The sequence below is a fragment of the Lacerta agilis genome, chromosome 18 (genome assembly GCF_009819535.1).
Source record: "Lacerta agilis isolate rLacAgi1 chromosome 18, rLacAgi1.pri, whole genome shotgun sequence".
NCBI lineage: Eukaryota > Metazoa > Chordata > Lepidosauria > Squamata > Lacertidae > Lacerta > Lacerta agilis.
The window spans coordinates 11095208-11118493 of NC_046329.1; the positions used below are offsets into that span (position 1 = coordinate 11095208).

Sequence of the window (23286 nt, forward strand, 5' to 3'; positions counted from 1 at the left end):
AGTCGGGTCCTGCTGGAGATAGGCTTCTTCTTGGGGGGGGCGTCAGGCCAGCCCCCTCGGGCCTGATCCTGCCGCCGCCTCCACAGGCCTTCTCTCCACCTCTTCTCCCAGAGGGTGCCTCAGGTGTGCCTCACCTGACGATGTCCCTGGGGGGGGACTCTTCTTCACCTGCCTCCGCGTTGCCATGGTGACCTGCCTCCCCAGGGCAACCCAGGCACCTTCTTTGGCACCGGGGCAGACAGAGCGACTCGGCAGCCAGGCAGGATGAGCCTCTCTCCGCCGGAGCAGGACCTCCTCCTCCTCTTCCAGGGAAAGGGGGGGCACCCGGCCCAGGAACCTCGTCCGGGTCTTTGTGAGCTCAACGCCTTCAGGTGCCCCCCAGTGGTGGGTGGGTGGGTGGGGGGCAGGCAGGCAGAGGCCTGGGGGGTGCAGGGCTGGGCTTCCCGGGGCATCATAAGATCAGAGATGGAAGGGACCCCCAGGGGTCATCTAGCTCAACCCCCAACTCGCCATGCCGGAATCTCGGCAAACGCATCCCCGACAGGTGGCACGATCATCGGGGAGTTTGAGCAGGGGGGTCAAATCGGAGTCAGCAAAATTTTAATTTCCTTTCTTTTTCTTTCTCTCTCTCTCTCTCCCCCCCCTTTATTCTTGTTATTTGTTTTTTTTTGCGTATTTATATATTTTTTGTGTTTTCCGGTAGTTTTGCATTTCCGTTTCATAATTCGCCGTAAGGTATATGCTGGTAAAAGTTAATGCATAATTCTTTCTTTTGTTTCTTTAATGTTTGCGTGTATGTACTATGTATATTGCAAGTAAGAAAACCGAAACAAACAATCAAATTGGAGGTGGCTCAGAGAGGGAGGGAAGCGCTGCGGGGCAGTGCAGCGCGATGGTTAGAGCATCCTGGCAAAAAGGAGAGAGAAAGAGAGAGATAACACTTGTAGTTTAATGGTGAATTTTTGGATCTAATGGGGATGTAAAAGGGTTTGGATTATTATAAATAAATAAAAAACTCAAGAAAATGGTGATTTTCTTGAGTCAAAACGAGAGTACCCTAAACATTTTTTTTTGGGGTGGGAGCACTGACAATAGGACCACACAAGTGGGTGGGGAGGGAAGTCGAGGAGATGCTTTGGAACCTTGTTTTTATTGGGTATGTTGGATATCTGGTTGTAAAACTTCCACTGGGGAAACCAAATAAATTTATTAATTTATTTAAGGGTTGTGGGGAGAAGCACGTGGGCTGCATTCGAGTGAAATAAATGAATGGCCGCCCCCTCGCAAGCAGACAACTACAGCAGCACGAAACAATAAATGGGCGCCCCCCTCGCAAGCAGACAACTAGCAGCACCAAAACAAATAAATGGGCCTCCCCTCGCAAGCAGACAACTAGCAGCACAAAATAAATAATTGGGGGCCCTCGCAAGCAGACAACTAGCAGCACAAAAAGCCCCCCTGTCTGATTCTTCGGTTACAGGACATGGAGGCAGAAAGAGATGCTCTGATGGAGGCGGCGTACCCTGAGGTCCAGGCCTTTTGCCAGAAACACGGCTTGATGTTTGAGGTGAGGACCCCCCCCCTAAAAAAAACCACCCCTATCTCAGCTCAGCGCCAGCTGAACGCACCTCTTTGAGCAGAAGAGGTCTTTCGAACACAGGACTGGGTGGGAAAAAAACCCACCCTTCTGGCGCACATTTGAAGCACATGGAGAATCCTGGGAACTGTAGTTTTCCCAGGAGGGGTCTTTCAACACCCACCAAGTGGGTGCAGGATTCCTTCCTCTGCCTCCAACTTGCTAACTCGCCCCCCCCTCCGAATCCGGTCCAGGTCATTGATTTGAGATGGGGCGTCCGTGACTTCACGGGCGCTGGCCAAGAGCACCTCTTTCTGGAAGAGATTCGGCGCTGCCAGGAACTCTCAGTGGGGCCCAGTTTCGTGGTGAGGTGCCGGCTCTCCCTGGGGGTCAAGGGGGGCTGCTGTTGGGGCTGGGGAGGGGTTCTCGCAAGAATCTCTGCCCCCCCATGGTCGGAGGCAGCGATGCTTCTGAATGCTGGAGAGAGGGCTCTCTGGGTTCGAATCCTGCTGAGTGGGGGGATTCCCATAACGGACATCTGCTCGGCCGCTGTGAGGACAGGAGCCTGACTTAGATGACCCCCGCTTTGGGTGCTGCAGGGCTCTCCTGAGTTTCCTAGGATTCCTCAATGGAGCCCTCCCTGGACAGGAGCAATCTACCTTAGAAAGGGCGGAGAGCCAAAAGCGGGCCGTTGCTCTCACCTACTGCTTGGGGGGCCCGTAAGGACAGGAGGCTGGGTTTAGATGGGCCCCTCTTTAGCCTGGTCCAGTTTCCTAGGATTCCTCAGTGGAGCCTCCATGGACAGGAGCAGTCTACTTCGAAAGGGCGGGGAGCGCAAAAAGCAGGCCGTTGTTCTCACCTCCTGGTCGGGGGCCCGTAAGGACAGAAAGGCGGGACTTAGATGGATCCCTCTTTGCTCTCCCTGAGTTTCCTGGGATTCCTCAATGGAGCCTCAATGGCAGGAGCAGTCTACATTAGAAGAGGCGGCGAGCCAAAAATGGGCTCAGACGGCAGGAGGCGGGCTTAGATGGCATCCTCTTTGACCTCTCTCGCCCCACACCCCCAGGCTCTCCTCGGGAGCCGCATGGCCCCTGCCCGGCCCGCGCACCATCGGGGAGGAGGAATTCGAGGCCCTGGCTGCCAGTTGCGCAGGAGGAGCCGCAGGCTTTGCAGATGCTGACCCAGCGGTACCTGAAGGACGAGAACGCCGCCCCTCCGGTGTACGCCCTCCAACCGTCCCCTGCCCCACGGCGCAGAGCGGAAGTTGGTCCTGGCCCTAGCGCAGGGCAGCCCAGGAGGCGGAGAGGAAGGGCTGATTGGCCAGTACCAGGCGACTCCGCTACCACAAATCAGGTGTGATTCGGAGGCTGGCCGGTTTCGGCAAGGAAATCCCCCTCCTCTAATTTAATGCATCGTTTTAATATCACGATTACTAATATATTCAGGAATAGTAATAATCATAGATTATATACAGGGGCTTTTTTCCAGCAGAAACTCAGTTCTGGCAGAGAGAATGAGAATAATAATAATAATAATAATAATAATAATAATAATAATAATAATATCCCCCACCCATCTTGGAATAAAGCCCAAGTATTAATTGCAGGGCCCTGCTTTTCAAGGTGTTTTCTGTATTTCCCCCATTCTTTTTGAAAACTTTTGTTTGGGCATTTGTAATTCCCGGGAAAATCGGGACGCTTGTCGGGTATGCCATCTGCTGCTTCTCCTCACAGGCTCGCCCCCTTTTCCAGATACGCACCGGGAAATCGAGTCACGCCTCTTGGGCTCGGCGCCAGAGGACGAAGGGGCCGCGTGGTCTTCCTCCGAGAAACCGAGACGTCCCCGGAGGAGGAGGGTGGCGAAGAAGAGGGCGAGGATGCCCACAGATGCTGGAGGAGCTGAAGGCCGCCGTTGCCAGCGCCTGCCCGGTTTGATCAGGGTCCACCGGGCGCCCCGAAACGCGGCCCCCGGCGCCCTCCGTCCGAAGCCGCAGCCCAAACACCTCAAGGAGCTGTGCGACCAGTTTGTGGCCGTGCCAACTACCAAGTGCTCCGGGGACTGCGGGCACGGGAAGGGTGCCCCGCGGCAGGCAGCTGCTGCAGGAAATCAGCCACCACGCCGCCCTGGCCCGGGAGCGGGGCCGCAGACCGTGTTGGCGACCAGAGCTGGTGGACTCCCTCTGCCAAGCCTAAGGGACAGTCTGCAGGGTGCCACCCTCCCCTCGTGGTCCAGGGTCCGCCGGGCTGTGGCAAGACCGTCCTGCTGTGCCATGTGGGGGGCGGCTTGCCAGGCCTGGGACCGAGGCAGTGGTGGTTTTCCGGCTGCTGGGGGCATCGCAGGCCAGCTGGGCGTGACACCCTCCTCGCCAGCCTCTGCCAGCAGGTTTGCCTGGCGGGGCTGTCCGCCGGGCACCGGTGACCCTCTCCTGCGCTTCCACCACGCACTGCTCTCGGCGTCCCGCCAGGCCTCTCAGCCTCTGGTCTTGATCCTCGACGCCACGGAGAGTCTGGGTACGACTGGTTGCCGGCGGTCTGCCCTCCTGGGTGCAGCTGGTCATCTCTGCCGGGCGAGGGTGGCAGCGGCGGAGGCGATTTCGGCGCGGACCCCTTCGTGGTGGCCCTCTCTCCGCCGAGGAGGCTGGCAAGGCTCTGGCCAAGGGCTTGGCATCGCAGGGCGTGCTCCAGGATCAGCAGGCCCTTTTCCGGCAAAGTTTTTCGGCGGGCAGGCTGCCCTGGCCCTCGCCCTCGCCGAGTGTTGTCGGTGGGCATCGTACGCCCCGCTTTCATCCCTGGCGGTCCCGCTCACGGCCCCGGAGGCTGCGCACCGCCTTTGTGGGCGCATGGAGGAAGCGCACGGCTCCGTGTTGGTGGCGAACGCCCTCGGCTACCTCGCTTGCGCCCGGTGAGGAAACTGTGTATGTGTGCTTTTTGTATGTGTGTAAATTTGAATTAAGGTCTAGAACATGCCAAACTTAATATCTTTCCCCCTTTTTAACCAAACCAAGACTTATATATATATTTTAAATAACAATAACAGCAACCCTGGAAGGTAAGCGATGCTGGTATCGGGCAGTTCCTCTGCCTGATTTCCTACCTTCCAGGTCTTATATAGATTAAACAACAAAACAGCCCTGGGAGGTAGGCCAAGCTGTGTCGGGGAGTTCCTCTGCCTGATTTTTTTTTTTTGTGCAGGAACGGCCTCTCCGAAGCAGAGATGAAGGATGTCCTGTCCCTCGACAATGAGGTCCTCTCAGAGGTGTACCGGTCCAACCCTCCGCCGGGCAAAGGGGTCCTCCGCCTGCCACCCTTGCTGTGGTCCCACCTGCGCCGGGATTTGAACCCGGAGCTGGAGGAGAAGTGGTCCGACGGCTTCGTGCTGATGGGCTTCCTCCACAGGTCAGGGGCCACCCTCTTCCTCCTCCTTTTCAGGGCTGCCTAGGGGTCCGGAACGAGGGTCCCGGTTCTGCCATGAAAGGGCGAAGCCCGCAGCTTGGGCGCAGCAGGACACCTGCTTGGCGTGCAGAACGTTCCCAGGTGACATTCCGGGCATCTCCAGCTATGGCCGGGCATCTCAACTGAGCCTGGAAGAGATATCAGAGAGCGTCCTGTTATAATGTATAAAGGGAGGGAAATTTTATATTTTATTTTAAGAAGAAGGGTATGTTTTTTCTCTGGAAGAGCTCCAACCGAGAGGCATAGGTGGGAAACGATTTAAAATTATCGGTTCGCGGTTATTATAGATAGATAAAAAGAGGGTTTCCTCTGCCGATTAGTTTGTGGATTGTTGTTGTTGTTGTGTCGTTCAGTGTGTCCGACTCTTGTGACCCCATGGACCAGACACGCCAGGCACGCCTATCCTTCACTGCCTCTCGCAGTTTGGCCAAACTCATGCCAGCAGCTTCGAGAACACTGTCCAACCATCTCATCCTCTGTCGTCCCCTTCTCCTTGTGCCCTCCATCTTTCCCAGCATCAGGGTCTTTTCTAGGGAGTCTTCTCTTCTCATGGTGGCCAAAGTACTGGAGCCTCACTTCAGGATCTGTCCTTCAGTGAGCACTCAGGGCTGATTTCTTTGAGAATGGATAGGTTTGATCTTCTTGCAGTCCATGGGACTCTCAAGAGTCTCCTCCAGCACCAGTTTGTGGATAGGCTATAACAATAAGTGCTTTTTCTATTTAAAAAAAATGTTTGCTCAGTCCCAGCTCCTGCCCACCTAGCAGTTCGAAAGCACCCAAAAAAGTGCAAGTGGATAAATAGGTCCTGCTCCAGCGGGAAGGTAAACGGTGTTTCCGTGCGCTGCTCTGGTTCGCCAGAAGCGGCTTTGTCATGCTGGCCACATGACCCGGAAGCCGTCTGCGGACAAACGCCGGCTCCCTCGGCCTATAGAGCGAGATGAGCGCTGCAACCCCAGAGTCGGACACAACTGGACCTGATGGTCAGGGGTCCCTTTACCTTTACCTTTAACAAACACACACACACACCATATTTCCTGTGTATAACATGTCCCCATGTATAAGACTCGCCCTATTTTGGGGGACTCCAAATTGAGAAAATGGGGTGCCCCCGTGTATAAGACCACCGCTCCCTTTTAACATTATTTTTTGGTACAAAAATCTAGTCTTTTACACGGGGAACTATGGTACACACACACACAAACACACACACACTTAATTGGGGAGAGAGAGAGAGCTCTTGTTAAGCGATAGCTAGACAGACAAATGGTCTGGCCAGGGATGTGGCAAATTCCTAAGCCCTTCTTTAAACCAGCCCATGAGGACTAGCCCCTTGGTTTTGATTTTAGGGGGTTGCAGCTCCAGGGTGGGAGGCAGAGCTCGGGAGGTGCTGGCTTCGTTCGCCCCCGATTTGCATATTGAGGTGGGGCTCGGGACACCCTCAGCTGCCCGTCCCGAGCCCCATGGCCAGAGAGCTTGGCCTGAGCATCTCCCCGTCCCCCTTCCTCTGCCCAGGGAGTTTTTGGCCGTGGTGGAGGAGCGCTACCTGCCCCGGCGGAGGACCGTGTCCGGCGCCACCTGCTTCTGGCCGATTTCTTTCCGGGGGACCTGGAGTTGGGGGGCGAAGAAGCCCGTCGTGTTGCCCTCATCGCCAAGCCCGTGAGCATTGACAGGAAGGTGAAGCTCTGGGGGCCCTGAGAGTGCCGGGGGCGGGGGGGGGGGGCTTTCCCTTGGTGGCCATACGAGGGGGGGGGTTCATTCATTCATTTTTTTTATTCTTTATTTTCAGTTCTTTGAATAATTCATTAGTTTTTTTTATTCTTATTTTTCATTTCATTAATAATTTCTTTTTATTCTTATTTTTCATTTCATTATAATTCCTTATTTTTATTTTCATTCATTTAATAATTTCATTATTTTTATTTTTTATTCACTGAAAATTTCATTATTTTTATTCTTTTTCATTTCATTTCATTTTGTTTTTTTTTTTGTTTTTTTTTTTTTTTTTATTTTTTTTTTTTTTTTTTTTTTTTTTTTTTTTTTTTTTTTATTTCATAATTTTTTATCCTTTATTTCATTTCAAATTTCTTTTTAAAAAGCCCCATCTTGGTTCCCTCCTCCAGGTGACGCCGCAGCCATTGTGGTTCTCCAGCCGCCTTCCCAACCGGAGGAAGCTGAGCGAACTGCCGTTCCACCTGCTCCACGGGGGACGGATGGAGGAGCTGCGCCGAGATGTTCTGGGTGAGCGGAAAAGCTCCTGCACATTCGTTGCCCCTCTTTTCCACGGGAGAAACGTTGGAGAGGATGGAATAGGACGTCCCTATTTTCAGGGGAGAAACGTTGGAGGAAATGTGCTTTCTCTCCCTCCCTCCTAGGGAACATGGCCTGGATCTCCTGCAGGGTGGCTTCCTCGGGTGTGCAGAGCCTGGCTGCGGACTTTGCCCTGTGCCTGACCCACATATTCTGCCCCGAGCTGCGTCTGGTCCGGGATTGCCTCCTCCTCCTCGCGGATCCGGGTGCGGACGGTGCCGAGGGCCGTTTAGGTGGGTCTCCCAAATGCAGCCATCGCTCTTCAACAATATCCACTCGCCTGACTTCAAGGAAGCCAATCCCTTCCTTTCGGCTCAGCCTACTCCGCAGGGTTGTTGTTGTTGTTGTGTGGGGGCGAAACGGGAGGGCGAGAACCAAGGGAGCCTGAGTTGTTGTGTGACCCTCTCCTGTCCCCTCGCCAGGGCCGGATTGAGGTTTGATGCAGCCCTCAGCTCCTGAAGGTAATGGGGCCCTTTCTATGTCCAGCTGTCCTTTGTCAACAACAAATGGTCACTTTTTAAAAAATGTTGAATATATGCTTTATATCTGAAGAAGTGTGCATGCACACGAAAGCTCATACCAAGAATAAACTTGGTACTACTGGAAGGAATTTTTTATTTTTTATTTTGTTTTGAATATGCTTTTTGGTAATTGATGGGCATTGTTGTTTAGTCGTGTCCGACTCTTGGTGACCCCATGGACCAGAGCACACTTGGCACTCCTGTCTTCCATTGGTCAGTTTGGTCAGACTCATGCCGGTCGCTTCCAACCACCTCATCCTCTGTCGTCCCCTTCTCCTTGTGCCCTCCATCTTTCCCAACATCAGGGTCTTTTCCAGGGAGTCTTCTCTTCTCATGAGGTGGCCAAAGTACTGGAGCCTCAACTTCAGGATCTGTCCTTCTAGTGAGCACTCAGGGCTGATTTCTTTGAGAATGGATAGGTTTGATCTTCTTGCAGTCCATGGGACTCTCAAGAGTCTCCTCCAGCACCATAATTCAAAAGCATCAATTCTTCGGCGATCAGCCTTCTTTATGGTCCAGCTCTCACTTCCGTACATTACTACTGGGAAAACCATAGCTTTAACTATACGGACCTTTGTCGGCAAGGTGATGTCTCTGCTTTTCAAGATGCTGTCTAGGTTTGTCATTGCTTTCCTCCCAAGAAGCAGGCGTCTTTTAATTTCGTGACTGCTGTCACCATCTGCAGTGATCATGGAACCCAAGAAAGTGAAATCTCTCACTGCCTCCATTTCTTCCCTTCTATTTGCCAGGAGGTGATGGGACCAGTGGCCATGATCTTAGTTTTTTTGATGTTGAGCTTCAAACCATATTTTGCGCTCTCCTCTTTCACCCTCATTAAAAGGTTCTTTAATTCCTCCTCACTTTCTGCCATCAAGGTAGTATCATCAGCATATCTGAGGTTGTTGATATTATATATAGAAAGGAGCAAAGCAGGGATATTTTAGGGAGCAGGCTAGCAGGCGGGGCCCATGACTTACACAACACAAAACACCGTTGCTGGATGTAGGTTTTATTCTATTTGTTCTTCATCTTATATTTTGGAAATGTACATCCAGTTGTTTTTTTCCCTTTAAATTTTTTGGGGTCCCCAAGAGAGCGTGGCCGTAAGCTACAGCTTGTTTAGCTTATACGTAAATCCGGCACTGTGCCCTCGCTCCCCAGAGCCAAACGTGGTCTACACAGAGATGCTGGCGCGGTTGGAGTCGCTGGCGCCCTCGTACCCGGGCGGCCTGATTTCGGGTCTGTGCCAGCAGTGCCGGAGCTGGCTCGGATCGCGGCCCCATCCGTCCCTCGTCCCTCTCGCCGGCTTCCTTTACCCACCGGACGGGCCTCTGCGGAAGACGCTGCCAGGATTCCCCCAAGGTGGGTTTTGGCATTTGCCCCTTGGGTCACGATAGCAGGAGAACCCTGTGGGGGAGGCAAAAAAAGTTGGGTCTGTTTTGGGACCACGACTCCCATCCTCCCTAGGTCATGGATAATGGGAACTGTAGTACGGAAACAGCCATGTTTGGGACGCCGTGGTCTTAGTCCAGCTTCCTGCTCTCATATTGCACAGGAAAGCTTTTCCGTCTCCTTCCTCCTTGCAGAGAAACATTTGAGGTCAATTTGGGAGAGTCAAAATGGTTTCAGGATTGCTCTCCTGGACTATATCAGACACGTGGTTTATATACTTATGTATGTGTTTGCCTTGTACATCTATAAGCATGTAATTATTATTATCATTATTACTGTATATTCCGGCGTATATGACGACTGGGCATATAAGACGACCCCCAACTTTTCCAGTTAAAATATAGAGTTTCAGATATGCCCGACCACAGATTTTCCACCCGGCGTATAAGACGACCCCCGACTTTTGAGAAGATTTTCCTGGATTAAACAGTAGTTTATACGCCAGAATATACTGTGTATATATAATGGTAAAGGGACCCCTGACCGTTAGGTCCAGTCGCGGACGACTCTGGGGTTGCGGCGCTCATCTCGCTTTACTGGCCGAGGGAGCCGGCGTCCAGCTTCCGGGTCATGTGGCCGGCATGACTAAGCCGCTTCTGGCGAACCAGAGCAGCGCACGGAAACGCCGTTTACCTTCCCGCCGGAGCGGTGCCTATTTATCTCCTGGCACTTTGACGTGCTTTCGAACTGCTAGGGGGCAGGAGCAGGGACTGAGCAACGGGAGCTCACCCCGTCATTGTGGGGATTCGAACCGCTGACCTTCTGATCAGCAAGCCCTAGGCTCTGTGGTTTAACCCATAGTGCCACCCGTATCCCTGGGATTATATATATACAGGTGAAACTCGAAAAATTAGAATATCGTGGGAAAGTCCATTTCTGTAAGCAATTGTCTTCATCAGCTACTGGAGTTTAATATATGACATAGACTCATAACATGCAAAGCAGATATGTCAAGCCTTTGCTTGTTATAATTGTGATGATTATGGCGCACAGCTGATGAGAACCCCAAAGTTGAGATTAATTTGGGGTTCTCATCAGCTGTAAACCATAATCATCACAATTATAACAAATAAAGGCTTGACACATATCTTGCTTTGCATGTCATGAGTCCATCTCATATATTAGTTTCACCTTTTAAGTTGAATTACTGGAAGAAATGAACCTTTCCACGATATTCTAATTTTTCGAGTTTCACCTGTGGTGTGTGTGTGTGGTTGTGTGTGTGTGTGACCTTAGAATTCCTATAGCAACAGCCTCCGCCTCCTCCGTGAATTTGACCACCCAAGTTGGTGCCCGCCCCTGCCCCCTGTGGCAGAGAGTTCCACAGGTGTTAGCCACATGAACAAAGAAAAAATCCCTTCCTTTTCTCTGCCAGCCCAGACCGCTGGACACGGGGGGACTGGTGGGCTAGGTGACCCATGCCAGGGGTGCCCCTCTGACCTGCTCCTCCTGCACCCCCCCCACAATTTGCAGGCACCTCCGTCCTGGAAGCCAGCCCGACCAGAGGATGCTGTTGGCCGGCGCCCTGGACGGCTCCATCATCGTGGGACACGGAAGATTTCTCGGTGCGCCACGTCCTCCTCGGCCACTCGGGTGAGGATCAGAAGGGAAGGGTGTTTATGCCAGGCTGTCTCTTGCTTGCAAGGGGGGGGCAGCAGGTGGGCAGTGCCAGGCAGGCCTCTTAGATAATAATAATAATAATAATAATAATAATAATAATAATCTTCCCCGATTGCTTGCAGCCGAAGTGCGGTGCCTGAGGGTCTTCGCCAAGGGTACCCGCGCCGTTTCAGTCGCCCAGGATCGAACCCTGCGCCTCTGGAGCCTGGAGTCCGGCAGGGAGGAAGCCGTTGCGCCCGCCGTCCCTGCAGGGGATCAGGAGTGGTGCCAGCTCAGCGTGGACGACAAACACCAAATTGTGTACTGGATGTCTGGCTCAGAGGTATGTAGACTGGCGTTACAATTTTTTTTTAACCAGCTCCTTTAAAAAAAAATAATACACTGTATTTTTCCGTGTAAAATGCCCCCTATTTTTAGGGACTCCAATTTAATAAAATAGCGGGGAGATTGCCCCATGTATAAGACAAACCACAGTTTTTCACATAATTTCAAAGTAAAAAAAACAGAAAAGTACGGTAACTTTTATAAATTTAGATTATTCATCTGAACAACCTTGAGATATCCGTGACTTCCTTCTCTTCCCGTGGTTCGTTATTTATTTCTCTCTTTTCGGTATACGGTATATATTTTCACTAAATTATCCGCTTTACCGTTTAAAATACTCCTTTTTACCTCCATAAGATATCAAGGACACCTCTTCTTCTCTTTCTGTGGTTCATTTTGCATAACATAAAACCCCTGCTTATTTTGCATAAACTTAAACCATCCATCAACATTATTATTATATTATTATTATAATTTGATTTTATTAATAATAATAATAATTTGTACCCCGACCATCTGGGTGGGTTTCCCCAGCCACTTTGGGCGGCTTCCAACAAAGATTAAAAAAATACATTAAAATGTCACACATTTTTTATATAATAATTTGTATTATTTATACTATACTACAGCAAAAAAATCCAACTATATTCACATACATTTTCCAGTTTTGGCTAACATAGCCGTGACTTCCCTCGGACCTTCCATATGGCTTTCAAAATTATATCTTAATATTATACTTCTTTAATCAACCATTGCTTACATTATCATAAATCTCATGCATACTCTAACTACCATGTTGTTGTGTTGTTCAGTCGTTCAGTCGTGTCCGACTCTTCGTGACCCCATGGACCAGAGTACGCCAGGCACGCCTACCATACTGGACCAGAGTACGCCAGGCACGCCTACCATACTAACTACCATACTTACAATAATATTCTTACACATTAACTACAAAACTTCTTGAAGTCCTATTAGCGTATTCAATTGTAAATAAAATGTCACACATTGAAAACTTCCCTAAACTCTTTCCCGCAGGTGGAGGCCTGGCACCTGCGCACTGCGGCCCCGCTTTCCGGATCCCGGCCGAGCCCCCGGGAAGCTGGCTGTGCGCTGCCGTCTTCGTGCCACGGCTGGTGGTGGCGTCGGCGTCGCGGGGGGCTGTGTCTGCCTGTGGGACAGTCTCAGCGGGCAGCTCCTCTCCAGGCAGCACCTGGGGGGTCTGCGAGAGGAGAGAGCCCCCACCTGCGGCGCTTTGCTCCGGAAAATGGGCAGGATGGTGTCCGGATTCAGCGGGGGCTCCCTCCTGATGGTAAAACTCGTATGGAACGCTTAACAAATCGTCAGTCTCAATTGCCGTCACGCTATTAACAAAACGACTGAGAAATAAGATAGACGTCACGGTTACATCGCCAAAAACCGTACGTCAGGATTCGCAAAGAACAGCAGGTTTCGTATCTGTAAAATTATCCCAACGGCATTAACGAAACAGCAACGAAACAGACAGAGTGTTGAATTTGCACACGCGACCCTGGAGTTGCTGCCATGGGGGGGTTGGAGTCTGGGTTCTTCCGCACGCCAAGCAGGGGCTCCGCCACTGAGCTACAGCCCATTCTTAAAAAAAAAAACTAAGGTGCTAGACCTCATGAATCTAAAAGCTGATTTAAAGAGGTTTTGCAGAGTCAGGGCAATTGGCCCATCCTGATCTAGGGTATTCGTCGGCACTGACCGGCAGCGGCGGCTAGTGAATGTGGTTATGGGGCCGGAGGGACTCTGCCCCGCCCCTGGCCCCGCTCCAAGCCTGCTGCTTGAGGCTGCCTTGCTCCCCACAGGTCTCCTCGGAGGGAAGCAGCCTCTTGGAGAAGCTCCCAGAGAAGATCCGCTTCGTGGCGCTTTCGGAAGACGAGTCTCTTCTCGCGGCAGGTTTGGCTCCTGGGATCTTGTTGTTTTTTAGGGGTATACGGGGAGGACCCCGGCGTTTGGTGCACCTTAAAATCCACGCAACATTCCCAATCCTCGCTTCCCCGAAAACGGGCTGCGGAGTCGGGTCGGCAAGATCCGCCTTTTCCTGGCACGCAAAGGCACGGACTGAGGTGGAGTGTGCATAAAAATGCAGATAACAGGCCCAAATGCGTTCTGCTGCGAAGACCTTGCAGAAATTTGGCAAGAATGCAAGACAAATGAGGGGGAATTCGCGTTAAGGCAGTGACGAATTTTCACGGCGATTCTCCATGAAAAATTGCAAACGGATTAGCCAAATGTTGGGGCCGCATGCTTGCTGCTCGCAGAGCAGGAGCAGGGACTGGTAATGTTAGGAACCCCGCCTGTGAGGAGTCTTTTGCACGTGCCAGAGGCACTCTCGTCCCCACCAGCACTTCCGCCTTGACCATGGGTATAGACTTGCTAGAAACGAGGCCGAGCCCTCGTTCAAACCAAGCCCGTCTCGCCTTCCAGGCTTGGGCGCGTGCGAATCTTCCGGCCAGACCCGACAGGCTTCCACCAAGTCCTGAACTCCGATTTGCTGCATGATGAGGAAGTCTGTGCAGCTGCCATCGCTGCCGACAACACCGCCGTGTTCACGAGCTCTCGGAGCGAGTGCATCTGGGTAAAGGTCTCCTTCCCTGGAGGTTTTTAATGGCCATCTGTTGTGGGTGCTTTAGCCAGATTCCTGCATTTCAGGGGGTTGGACTAGATGACGCTGGGGGACCCCTTCCAACTCTAGGCGCGGAGGTGGCAATCCTGAACCCACAAGCGCTGATCTAAGCCCACCAATGCACCAAAGACATCTAGTGGCAGGCAAACAGTTTGTACTCAGAGTAGACCCATTGACATTAACAGACCTCCTCCTGTTTGGAATTACAGCGGAACCAGTTTTCGAACGTAATCCTTTCCGGAAGACCAATCTCCGAAACGTTTGGAAACCGAGGCACAAAGGCGGTCTGCAAATTTAATAGAGGAATTGAGAAAAAATAGCATATAGACTCAGCGGAAGGCGTTTGACTTCCGAAGGCACATTCAATAAATAGAAACATTTACACCGGGGTTTACGGTTCGGAAACTGAAACGTTCGTCAACGGAGACATTCGAAAACTGAGGTAGCGCTGTATCATATGACAAAACATACCCTCTTTCCTTCTACACTTCCAGCACACATTTGAACTGCTTCTATACATATTCCCAATTTTACTAGCGGTACATCATTTTCATATAATTTCCTTTCAACCAAAAGCAGGCTGTAAACTTCGAATCCTCTTTCCGTAACTTTCCCCATGATGAAAACTGTATATATAGCCAAAACATCGTGCCAGTGTATCATTACTGGTTCAGCTCCTTCATATTTACTAAACCAGAGACTCTTAATCTCAAGAGCCCGGTTTGCGGCGTCCGGGAGCCGAAACGTTCAAAAACGGAGCCGTTCGAGAATCGAGGTTTGACTGTACCGCTCTTCTCCCCAGGTGTGGCGTCTGGCCCAGGAGGGCTGGCTGAGGGAGTCTGGGGGGACCGAGGAGCACCCGCCACCCACCTGACTCTCTGCGGCGCCCTGCTGGTGTCTGCCTCTCCCAGTGCCTTACCTCGGGTCTGGGACCCGGCGACGACCCGCACGCAAACCGTTGCGCCTTGCATGGCCGGCGCGAAGTGCGTGGGGCTCTCCCGCTGCGGGGAATATGTCTGTTTCCCCGGTCCCTCGAGAGCTGCGAACTGGTCCTTTGGGACGTGGAGGAAGGTGAGTTTAATCCAGGTGCGGGGGACGGCGTGGTGCGGGGACCCGGACCTTGACACCTGTGGCCCCGCAGGAGAGGAGCGCGAGACGTTGGATACCTCGGCCGCCGTGCGGTGCCTGGAAGTGGCCCCCCAGAGGAACCTCATCTTTGTTGGGCTGGCGTCTGGGACGGTGCTGGTCTTCCCCTTGGACTCACCGCAGGACGTCGGGTGCATCCCTCCGGCGGAGAACCGGAAGCCGTCTGTGCCCTGGCGTTGGCACGGAGCGAGGAGCAGGTGGCCGTGGCTTGCGAGGACCTGCTGCAGGTGCTGGACGTGGGCCGGGGGGACCTGGGGCCCCTGATCGACCGGCCGGCCTTCTCCTTCTACACCCAGATCCCAGGCGCCGACATCTCCTGCGTGGCCCTGCTGGGCGGCGGTACCGGGTGCTCTATGGCATGACCGACGGGCAGGTTCCTCTACCACTGCCCCGGGGCCAGGTGTTCGCCCTGAAGCGCATGGAAGCAGTGGCATCACCTGCCTGCAGACCAGCCACGGGGAGGCCTGGGCGCTCAGTGGGTCGGCCGACTCTCTGCAGTGCCTCTGGGACGTGGATCGGTGCCGCTGGGAGCATCGGATGACTTTCCGAAAGGTGGGCCTCCCTCCTGATCCCACCCTGCTCCGTCCCAAGAATGGCCATCGCCTAATCAGGGACGCGGTGGCGCTGTGCACCGAGCCTAGGGCTTGCCCATCGGAAGGTCGGTGGTTCGAATCCCTGCAATGACGGGTGGTGCTGTGGTCTAAATGGCGGGGTGAGCTCCGTTGCTTGGTCCTGCTCCTGCCCACCTAGCAGTTCAAAAGCACGTCAAAGTGCAAGTAGATCAATAGGTCCCGCTCCGGAGCGCCAACCCCAGAGCCGTCCGCGACTGGACCAAACGGTCAGGGGTCCCTTTACCTTTACGTTTAAGAAACACACACGCTCCCTTTTAAAGAGGGTTAAGAAATTGACGAGGCAATGATCTAGCATGCCTGTGATTGGAGTCACGAGATTTGGCAGCCGATACATTGCATAGGTTCTCTTTTCCCTGGTACAATTATTATTATTATTATATTATTATTATTATTAATTGCAAACTGCGTTTCTAACAAAGGCAGTACAAATACAAATGTGAACACTGTCTTTGCACGTGAGCAAAGGAATCCCCCGCCCCTGATTCCCAGACATTGTGGCTGATAGCCTCCTCCGGGAATTCATCCCGCCGTCTTTCGCTGCCCTCCAGTGGGAGGGGTTCCACAGCTCCCCTCTGCTTGCCCCACCCGCCTCTCTCAAAACGCCTTTGCCATGTCTTCTTGTCCCCAGGAAGTTCCTTCTCGCAAGGTGTGCTCTGCGCTTGCTTCTCAACGGATGACCAGCTGTTCTTCACGGCCTCCCTGGATCAGTGCGTGACGGTGTGGGAGTCTTGTGCGGTGAGCGAGCCCGCCTGCCATTTGAACTGCTTGCAACGGTGGCTTCCCCCGTTGAGTCTCCAGCTGTTTTGGACCACAATAGCCAGCAGGACCAGTGGTTGGGGATATTCTTATTGTTATTATTAGGTAAAGGTAAAGGTAAAGGGACCCCTGACCGTTAGGTCCAGTCGCGACTCTGGGGTTGCGGCGCTCATCTCGCTTTACTGGCCGAGGGAGCCGGCGTCCAGCTTCCGGGTCATGTGGCCGGCATGACTAAGCCGCTTCTGGCGAACCAGAGCAGTGCACGGAAACGCGTTTACCTTCCTTGGAGCGGTACCTATTTATCTACTTGCACTTTGACGTGCTTTGAACTGCTAGGTTGGCAGGAGCAGGGACCGAGGAGAGCTCACCCCGTCATTGCGGGGATTCGAACTGCCGACCTTCTGATCGTCAAGCCCTAGGCTCAGTGGTTTAGACCACAGCGCCACCCGCGTTTCTTTATTATTATTAATTGAATTTATATATTGCCGTATACCCGGGCAGTTCACAGAATAAATGAATGGGAATTGCAGGATGATGGAAATTGCGGTCCGGAAAACCCTAGGTAGGCAATACTGAGCTAACTCGGGATGAGGCAGACTTCCTATGCATGGGGGACATTTCACAGTATGTTTCTTGGCACCACCAGGGGCCTGCTGGCCGTCCAGCTTGTGCACGCGAGGGTGACCAGGATCGTGCCGACCCCGGACGGCTTCGTGGCGGCGACAAGACTCGGCTACCTCATCCGGGAGAGGTTCCTGCGCCCGACGTCCACCGGCTCTCGCTACGACCCGCTGGCGGCATCAGAGCCACGTGCAGAGTGACGTCACGGCGGAGTGGAGGAGAGGACGAGGACATCCCCGGCGGGCAGCCGGGGCGCGGGGGACCACGCGCCCCAGGCCGGGCACAGCCACCCCGACAACAAACTCTCGCAGATTTGCAGGATTGTGTAAGGGGCAGGGACTTTGAGGGAGCTGGTAGCAAGGTCACTTTCTGGTCTGGGCTGCTATATTATCGCAGGAGACCAGTTATGGCCCTATTGCACTGGCCGCCGGTTTGTTTCCGGGCCAGGAAACCCAAATGCTTGTTTACAAAGCTATTGTACTACCAACCTTACAGTACGCTTCTGGAACATGGCCACTTATAAACGCCATCTCCAACTCCGAAAGATTCCATCAATTCGAATTTTTTTACACATCATTGGGAAGGCAGGCGAACTGATACCAGTGTCCTGAAGAAGAAGCAAGATCACCAGTGTGGAAGCAATGATTCTTCAACATCAGCTTCGTTGAACTGGTCATGTTGTGCGGATGCCTGATGCAGAAGTGTGGAGAAGAGGACTGTTTTTTTTTATTGTGACTATTTTATTATTAGTCTAAACAAAATAAAAAAAAAAATTCATTCCAGTAGCACCTTAGAGACCAACTAAGTTTGTTCTTGGTATGAGCTTTCGTGTGCATGCACGAAATGCACTTTCATGTGGTATCTAGAAGTGTGCATGCACAAAAGCTCATACCAAGAACAAACTTAGTTGGTCTCTAAGGTGCTACTGGAAGGAATTTTTTATTTTATTTTATTTTTGACTATGGCAGACCAACACGGCTACCCACCTGTAACTGTTATTATTAGTCTGTCAATCAGCCTGCTTTTTGTGATGTGGTTATCGTTGATGTTCTGAAATGGGTTGCTAATGCTGTTAGCTGCCCTGGAATATTTCAATAAAGGGCAGTATACAGTGAATTAATAATAGTAATAACAGCAACAACAACAACAACAACAACAAAACACAACTAAATAATAATAATACCCCTTGGGACCTCGGGGTTGGCTCCTATGCTGACCACTCTACCCTTTTCCTGCTTCTATGGTCCCTCTTCTACCCTTTCTTTTTAAATTTTATTATGCTTTTCAGGTTTATATATTTCTATACAATTTAGGTAGTTCTGTTCTTATAATTCTCAAAACAATTTCCCTACCTCTATGGCCCCTCTACCCCTTTCCTACCTCTGAGGCCCCTCTACTCCTTTCCTACCTCTGAGGTCCCTCTACCCTTTTTATACCTCTGTGGCCCATCTACCCCTTTCCTACCTCTGAGGTCCCTCTACCCCTTTCCTACCTCTGAGGTCCCTCTACCCCTTTCCTACCTCTATACCTCTATTTACTTCTGAGTGTGCGTGCGTGTGTCACTCTTCCCTTTTCCTATCTCCCTCTCTCTTGCGACTCCACCCCCTTTCCCACCTCTCTCCCCGCTCCCTCCAACCCTCTCTACTGCTCCTCTCTGGCCGGGCCCGCTCTAGGCCCTCTACTTCTCTCTTCCTTCCCCTCCCTGCCTTCCGGCTTCCAGCCCTTCCTCCCTCCCATCCGGGGCTTTTTTTTTTGGTCCGTTCCCTTTCCCCTTCCGGCCGGCTCCCTCATCCCTCGCCAGGAAGGTTCCGGCTGCCCTCCCTTTCCGTTCCCCGCCCACCCATCCAAGCCAGGCTGAGGACGTTCGGCGACATTGCTTGCGTGGTGACGCAAGCGCGCGGCCTGGCTCCGGAGAGTGGCGCGCGCGGCCGCGGATCTGAGGGGAGGCGGAGGCGCCCCAACATGGCGGGGGGGGCGGCGGCGGCGGCGGCGGCCGGGGGAGCAGCAGCGGAGGGCCCAGGATGGGGGCAGGGTGGGGGGAGCGGCGCCCCCCACCTCGGAGAAGCTCCCCGTCCACGTAAGTCTGGGGGGGGGAGGGGGCGACCCCCCACAGAGGAGTGGGCCTTTGACACCCCCCCACCCACAAAAAAGACAAGCCCCCCCCCAATATGGGGTGGGAGTGGGGTCTCCTGAGTGGGTTTTTCCTGAAGGGGGGGCTGAATAGGCACAGAGACACCCCCCACCCCCTCCACCCTCTGGCCTCCTGCAGCTCTTGCAAGGGGAAAAGACAACACCCCCCCCAAGGAAGGCTGCATCATCAGGCATTGGAAAAGACCTGAACACAACCCCCCCCCAAAAAAAAGGAAGGAAAAGAAAAGGTTTCCTTACCTCTCTCCTCCTCCTCTCCTCTCCTTTGCAAAGGGGGGCAAATAAGGAGGAGACGAGAGTTTTTTTTTGCACTCTCTTCCCTATGCAGTGAGAAGTTTACATATAGGTCTTGACAGCGGCTGACAACTGCCTTGTACCTTGGTTTTGTTTTTAATGTTGTTTTTTGTTTTTAATTTTGCGTTTTTGTGTTACGATTTTATAGGGTGGGCTGCCCCGAGTATCTTCTTCTCCTTCTCCTCCTCCTTCTAGCTGGATGCATGCATTAGATGACCCCCACCCTACCCCCATTGAGTATATTATTATTATTATTTATTAATAGTTACATGCTTTAGATGATCCCAATCCAATTGAGTATATTTTGATATTATCATTATTGTTATGATAAATAATAGCTGCATGCATTAGATGACCCCCACCCCATTGAGTATATTATTATCATTAATAGCTGCATGTGACCCCATCCAATTGAGTATATTTTGATTATTATTGTTATTGTTACGATAAATAATAGCTGCATGCATTAGATGACCCCCACCCCATTGAGTATATTATTATCATTAATAGCTGCATGTTGACCCATTCAATTGAGTATATTATGATTATTATTGTTATTGTCATGATAAATAATAGCTGCATGCATTAGATGACCCCACCCCATTGAGTATATTATCATTAATAGGCATGTGACCCCATCCAATTGAGTATATTTTGATTATTATTGTTATTGTTACGATAAATAATAGCTGCATGCATTAGATGACCCCCACCCCATTGAGTATATTATTATCATTAATAGCTGCATGTGACCCCATCCAATTGAGTATATTTTGATTATTATCATTATTGTTACGATAAATAATAGCTGCATGCATTAGATGACCCCCACCCCATTGAGTATATTATAATCATTAATAGTTGCATGTGACCCCATTCAATTGAGTATATTTTGATTATTATCATTATTGTTATGATAAATAATAGCTGCATGCATTAGATGACCCCCACCCCATGAGTATATTATTATCATTAATAGCTGCATGTGACCCCATCCAATTGAGTATATTTTGATTATTATCATTATTGTTACGATAAATAATAGCTGCATGCATTAGATGACCCCCACCCCATTGAGTATATTATTATCATTAATAGCTGCATGTGACCCCATCCAATTGAGTATATTATGATGTTATTGTTATTGTTATGATAAATAATAGCTGCATGCATTCGACGAACCACCCCATTGAGTATATTATTATTATTAATAGCTGCATGTGACCCATTCAATGAGTATATTATGATTATGATTATTATGATATTATTGTTGTTATATAGCTGTATGCATTTGACGACCCCCACCCCCCATTGAGTATTTAATTCTATTTCTGATAATAATAGCTGCATGCACTAGACCAGGCATAGGCAACCTTCGGCTCTCCAGATGTTTCGGACTACAATTCCATCATCCCTGACCACTGGTCCTGTTAGCTAGGGATAGGGAGTTGTAGGCCAAAACATCTGGAGAGCCGAAGGTTGCCTATGCCTGCACTAGACCAACCCCATTGCAGACTTCCTTTGCAAAACCCTTGGCTTTTTCCCCAAACAACCCCCCCTTGCCATGAATTATTTGCTTGCATTATATGGAGGAAACGCCCCCTCTAATGCTCCCCATCCGGTTTTTCATTTCACCCCCTAGTAGTAGTAGTAGTGCTGTTACCACATGCCACCCATCTGACTGGGTTGCATTGGGCGGCTTCCAGCAAATTAAAAACATTTAAAACATCGGTAAAACCATCAAACATTGAAATTCCCTAATGCACCCAGTCCCTTTCGGTAGATAAATGTGTGGGTGTGTGTTTATCTAACGAGGTAGAATCACAGAATTGTAATTTGCAAGGGACCCCGAGGGTCGTCCAACCTCTGCAATGCAGGAAACTTTTTGGCAAACTCGGGGCTCGAACCACAACCCTGAGGTTGAGAGTCTCTTGTGAAGCCTTCGAACTGCCTCTCGCCTTCTCCTTTGCTTCCCAACCCATTGCATTGATTAATAGAGATGCAGGCGTTACCATGACCCACCCCCAACCCTCGGTTGTTTTTTTTTTTGTCCCCCTCCAAGTTCCTCTGCATCGGTTTGCATCCAGCTTAGTTCTACTCGAGGTAGACCCCCCCTGAAATTACTGGAACCGAGCGAGTTACGCCCATTGATTCCAACGGTGCTACTCTTGAGTATAAGTCGTTTGGGATGCAACCTGAATTATGTACCCGCATTAAAGGGCATCATTCGCGAAGCTTCTCCAGTACCACTTGGAAATTCAGCTTTCAAGTAATATTATAAAAGGGGGGGGGGGAAATACCTTTAATTGGACATGGCTAAATGTTGTGTCCACGTCTACGTGGAATTATTTCAATTCATTCCCGTAGGGAGAACTTGGTGTTTGAAACAGCTGATGGGGGCATATTGTGGTTGTTGCTGTTAAACATGTACAGTAAACCTATAGTTTATGTGGGGAGTTGCGTTCTGGGGGGGGGGGTCGGGCCCCAAGCCAAAACTGCATATAGTCAGGATGCATAGGGGTTCAAGGGTGGGTGGGGTTGCCAAAGGGGGGGGGGAGGTTGTTGGGCTATGTTGTTTTTATTTCAATTATGTATTTTGTGGTTTTGTAGTCTTGCTTTTCCCCCCCTGTGAACCACCCCGAGACCTGTGGGTATAGGGTGCTATGATGATGATAATAATAATAATATCTCCCCTCCCCTGGAAACCCACTCATGTTCCACCCCACCTTTATTTATTTTGTAGTTTTGCATTTTTTAATTGTGCATATATGTGTCAATTGTGGGAGACGCATTTAAAACGTTGGTGTCCCCCCCCCCCAATTAGTCTTTCTATTTTACTTTTATTTTTTTCCGGATTGTAAACCCCCACCTGAAGGTCTGGGGCTGCGATCCTGGCTCCACTGTCCTGGGATTGAGCCCCACTTAACTCAGTAGGGCCTGCCGCAGAGTAGGCGCGGCTGGTGCCGAGCCGCAAGGACGCTGATCCGAGTAAATGCAGTCGCCAGAGAACACGACCCCGGACCGTAAAGAATAAGAGATTTTCAGCCGAGTGCGCATAGATATGTTTCTCTCCCCCCCCGCCCTCGAACTGCAGAGGCGGACCGATTATCTGCCAGCTTCTCGCACGTTTAATCTGGATTACTTCCAGACCGATCCTGCGAGCACTTACTCAGCAGTCTGCGGCCGCCATAGAGTGGGGCTTGCTTGGCGAGGATTTGCAGCCTCGTGAGAGGGGGCCTGGGTGGGGGGGGGGAAAGAGGCAGGTTCGGTTTGGGCTCAGCCGGGAAGGGGGAGCCGAAGCCTAGCGGTGGGATGGGGGGGCTGCGTTTTGGGGTCTCTGGACACATAAAAGGGGGCAGCCACCCCACAGCCCTGTCTGAAAGCGGAGGCTGCTCTCTCCCCGAATCCCTGCGATCCTCGCACCTGAACCCTACCTAGACGCAGCTCGGAGCTGCCAGCTCCCCATTCCTATCAGGAATCTGTGGCCCCCCCTCCTGCTTCCCTCCCATCTACAGTGTGGCCTAGTGGTTAGAGAAGGCGCCCCCCCAACTCGGCCCTCCAGCTCTTTTGGGACTTCAATTCCCATCATCCCCGACCATGGTCCTGTTAGCTAGGGATGATGGGAGTTGTAGTACCAAAACATCTGGAGGGCTGCGTTTGGGGGTGCCTGGGTTAGGGTCTCCAACTAGCACCTGAGAGGCCAGGGGTTTCAATGCCTGGTGGTGTGTTGTGTTTTAATTTGTTGAGCGACTGAGGTTAACCCAGTCAGATAGGCGGCATATAAGTG

At 51.4% G+C, this 23286-nt stretch overlaps 1 protein-coding gene across 1 annotated transcript; it reads left to right on the top strand.

The window, feature by feature from the left end:
- The first annotated feature begins 1497 nt into the window (after nt 1-1497).
- On the top strand, nt 1498-17257 carry NWD1 (NACHT and WD repeat domain containing 1). The gene is given in 25 exon segments (XM_033136939.1): nt 1498-1567; nt 1831-1941; nt 2643-2655; nt 2658-2843; nt 3310-4477; nt 4768-4971; nt 6541-6574; nt 6577-6702; nt 7149-7266; nt 7401-7568; nt 9018-9218; nt 10782-10901; nt 11051-11250; nt 12288-12373; nt 12408-12561; nt 13082-13172; nt 13733-13854; nt 14814-14973; nt 15044-15205; nt 15208-15380; nt 15383-15420; nt 15422-15457; nt 15459-15631; nt 16309-16453; nt 17083-17257. Coding segments are annotated over 25 exon segments (4224 nt in total). The 5' UTR covers nt 1498-1507.
- Nucleotides 17258-23286: the final 6029 nt, after the last annotated feature.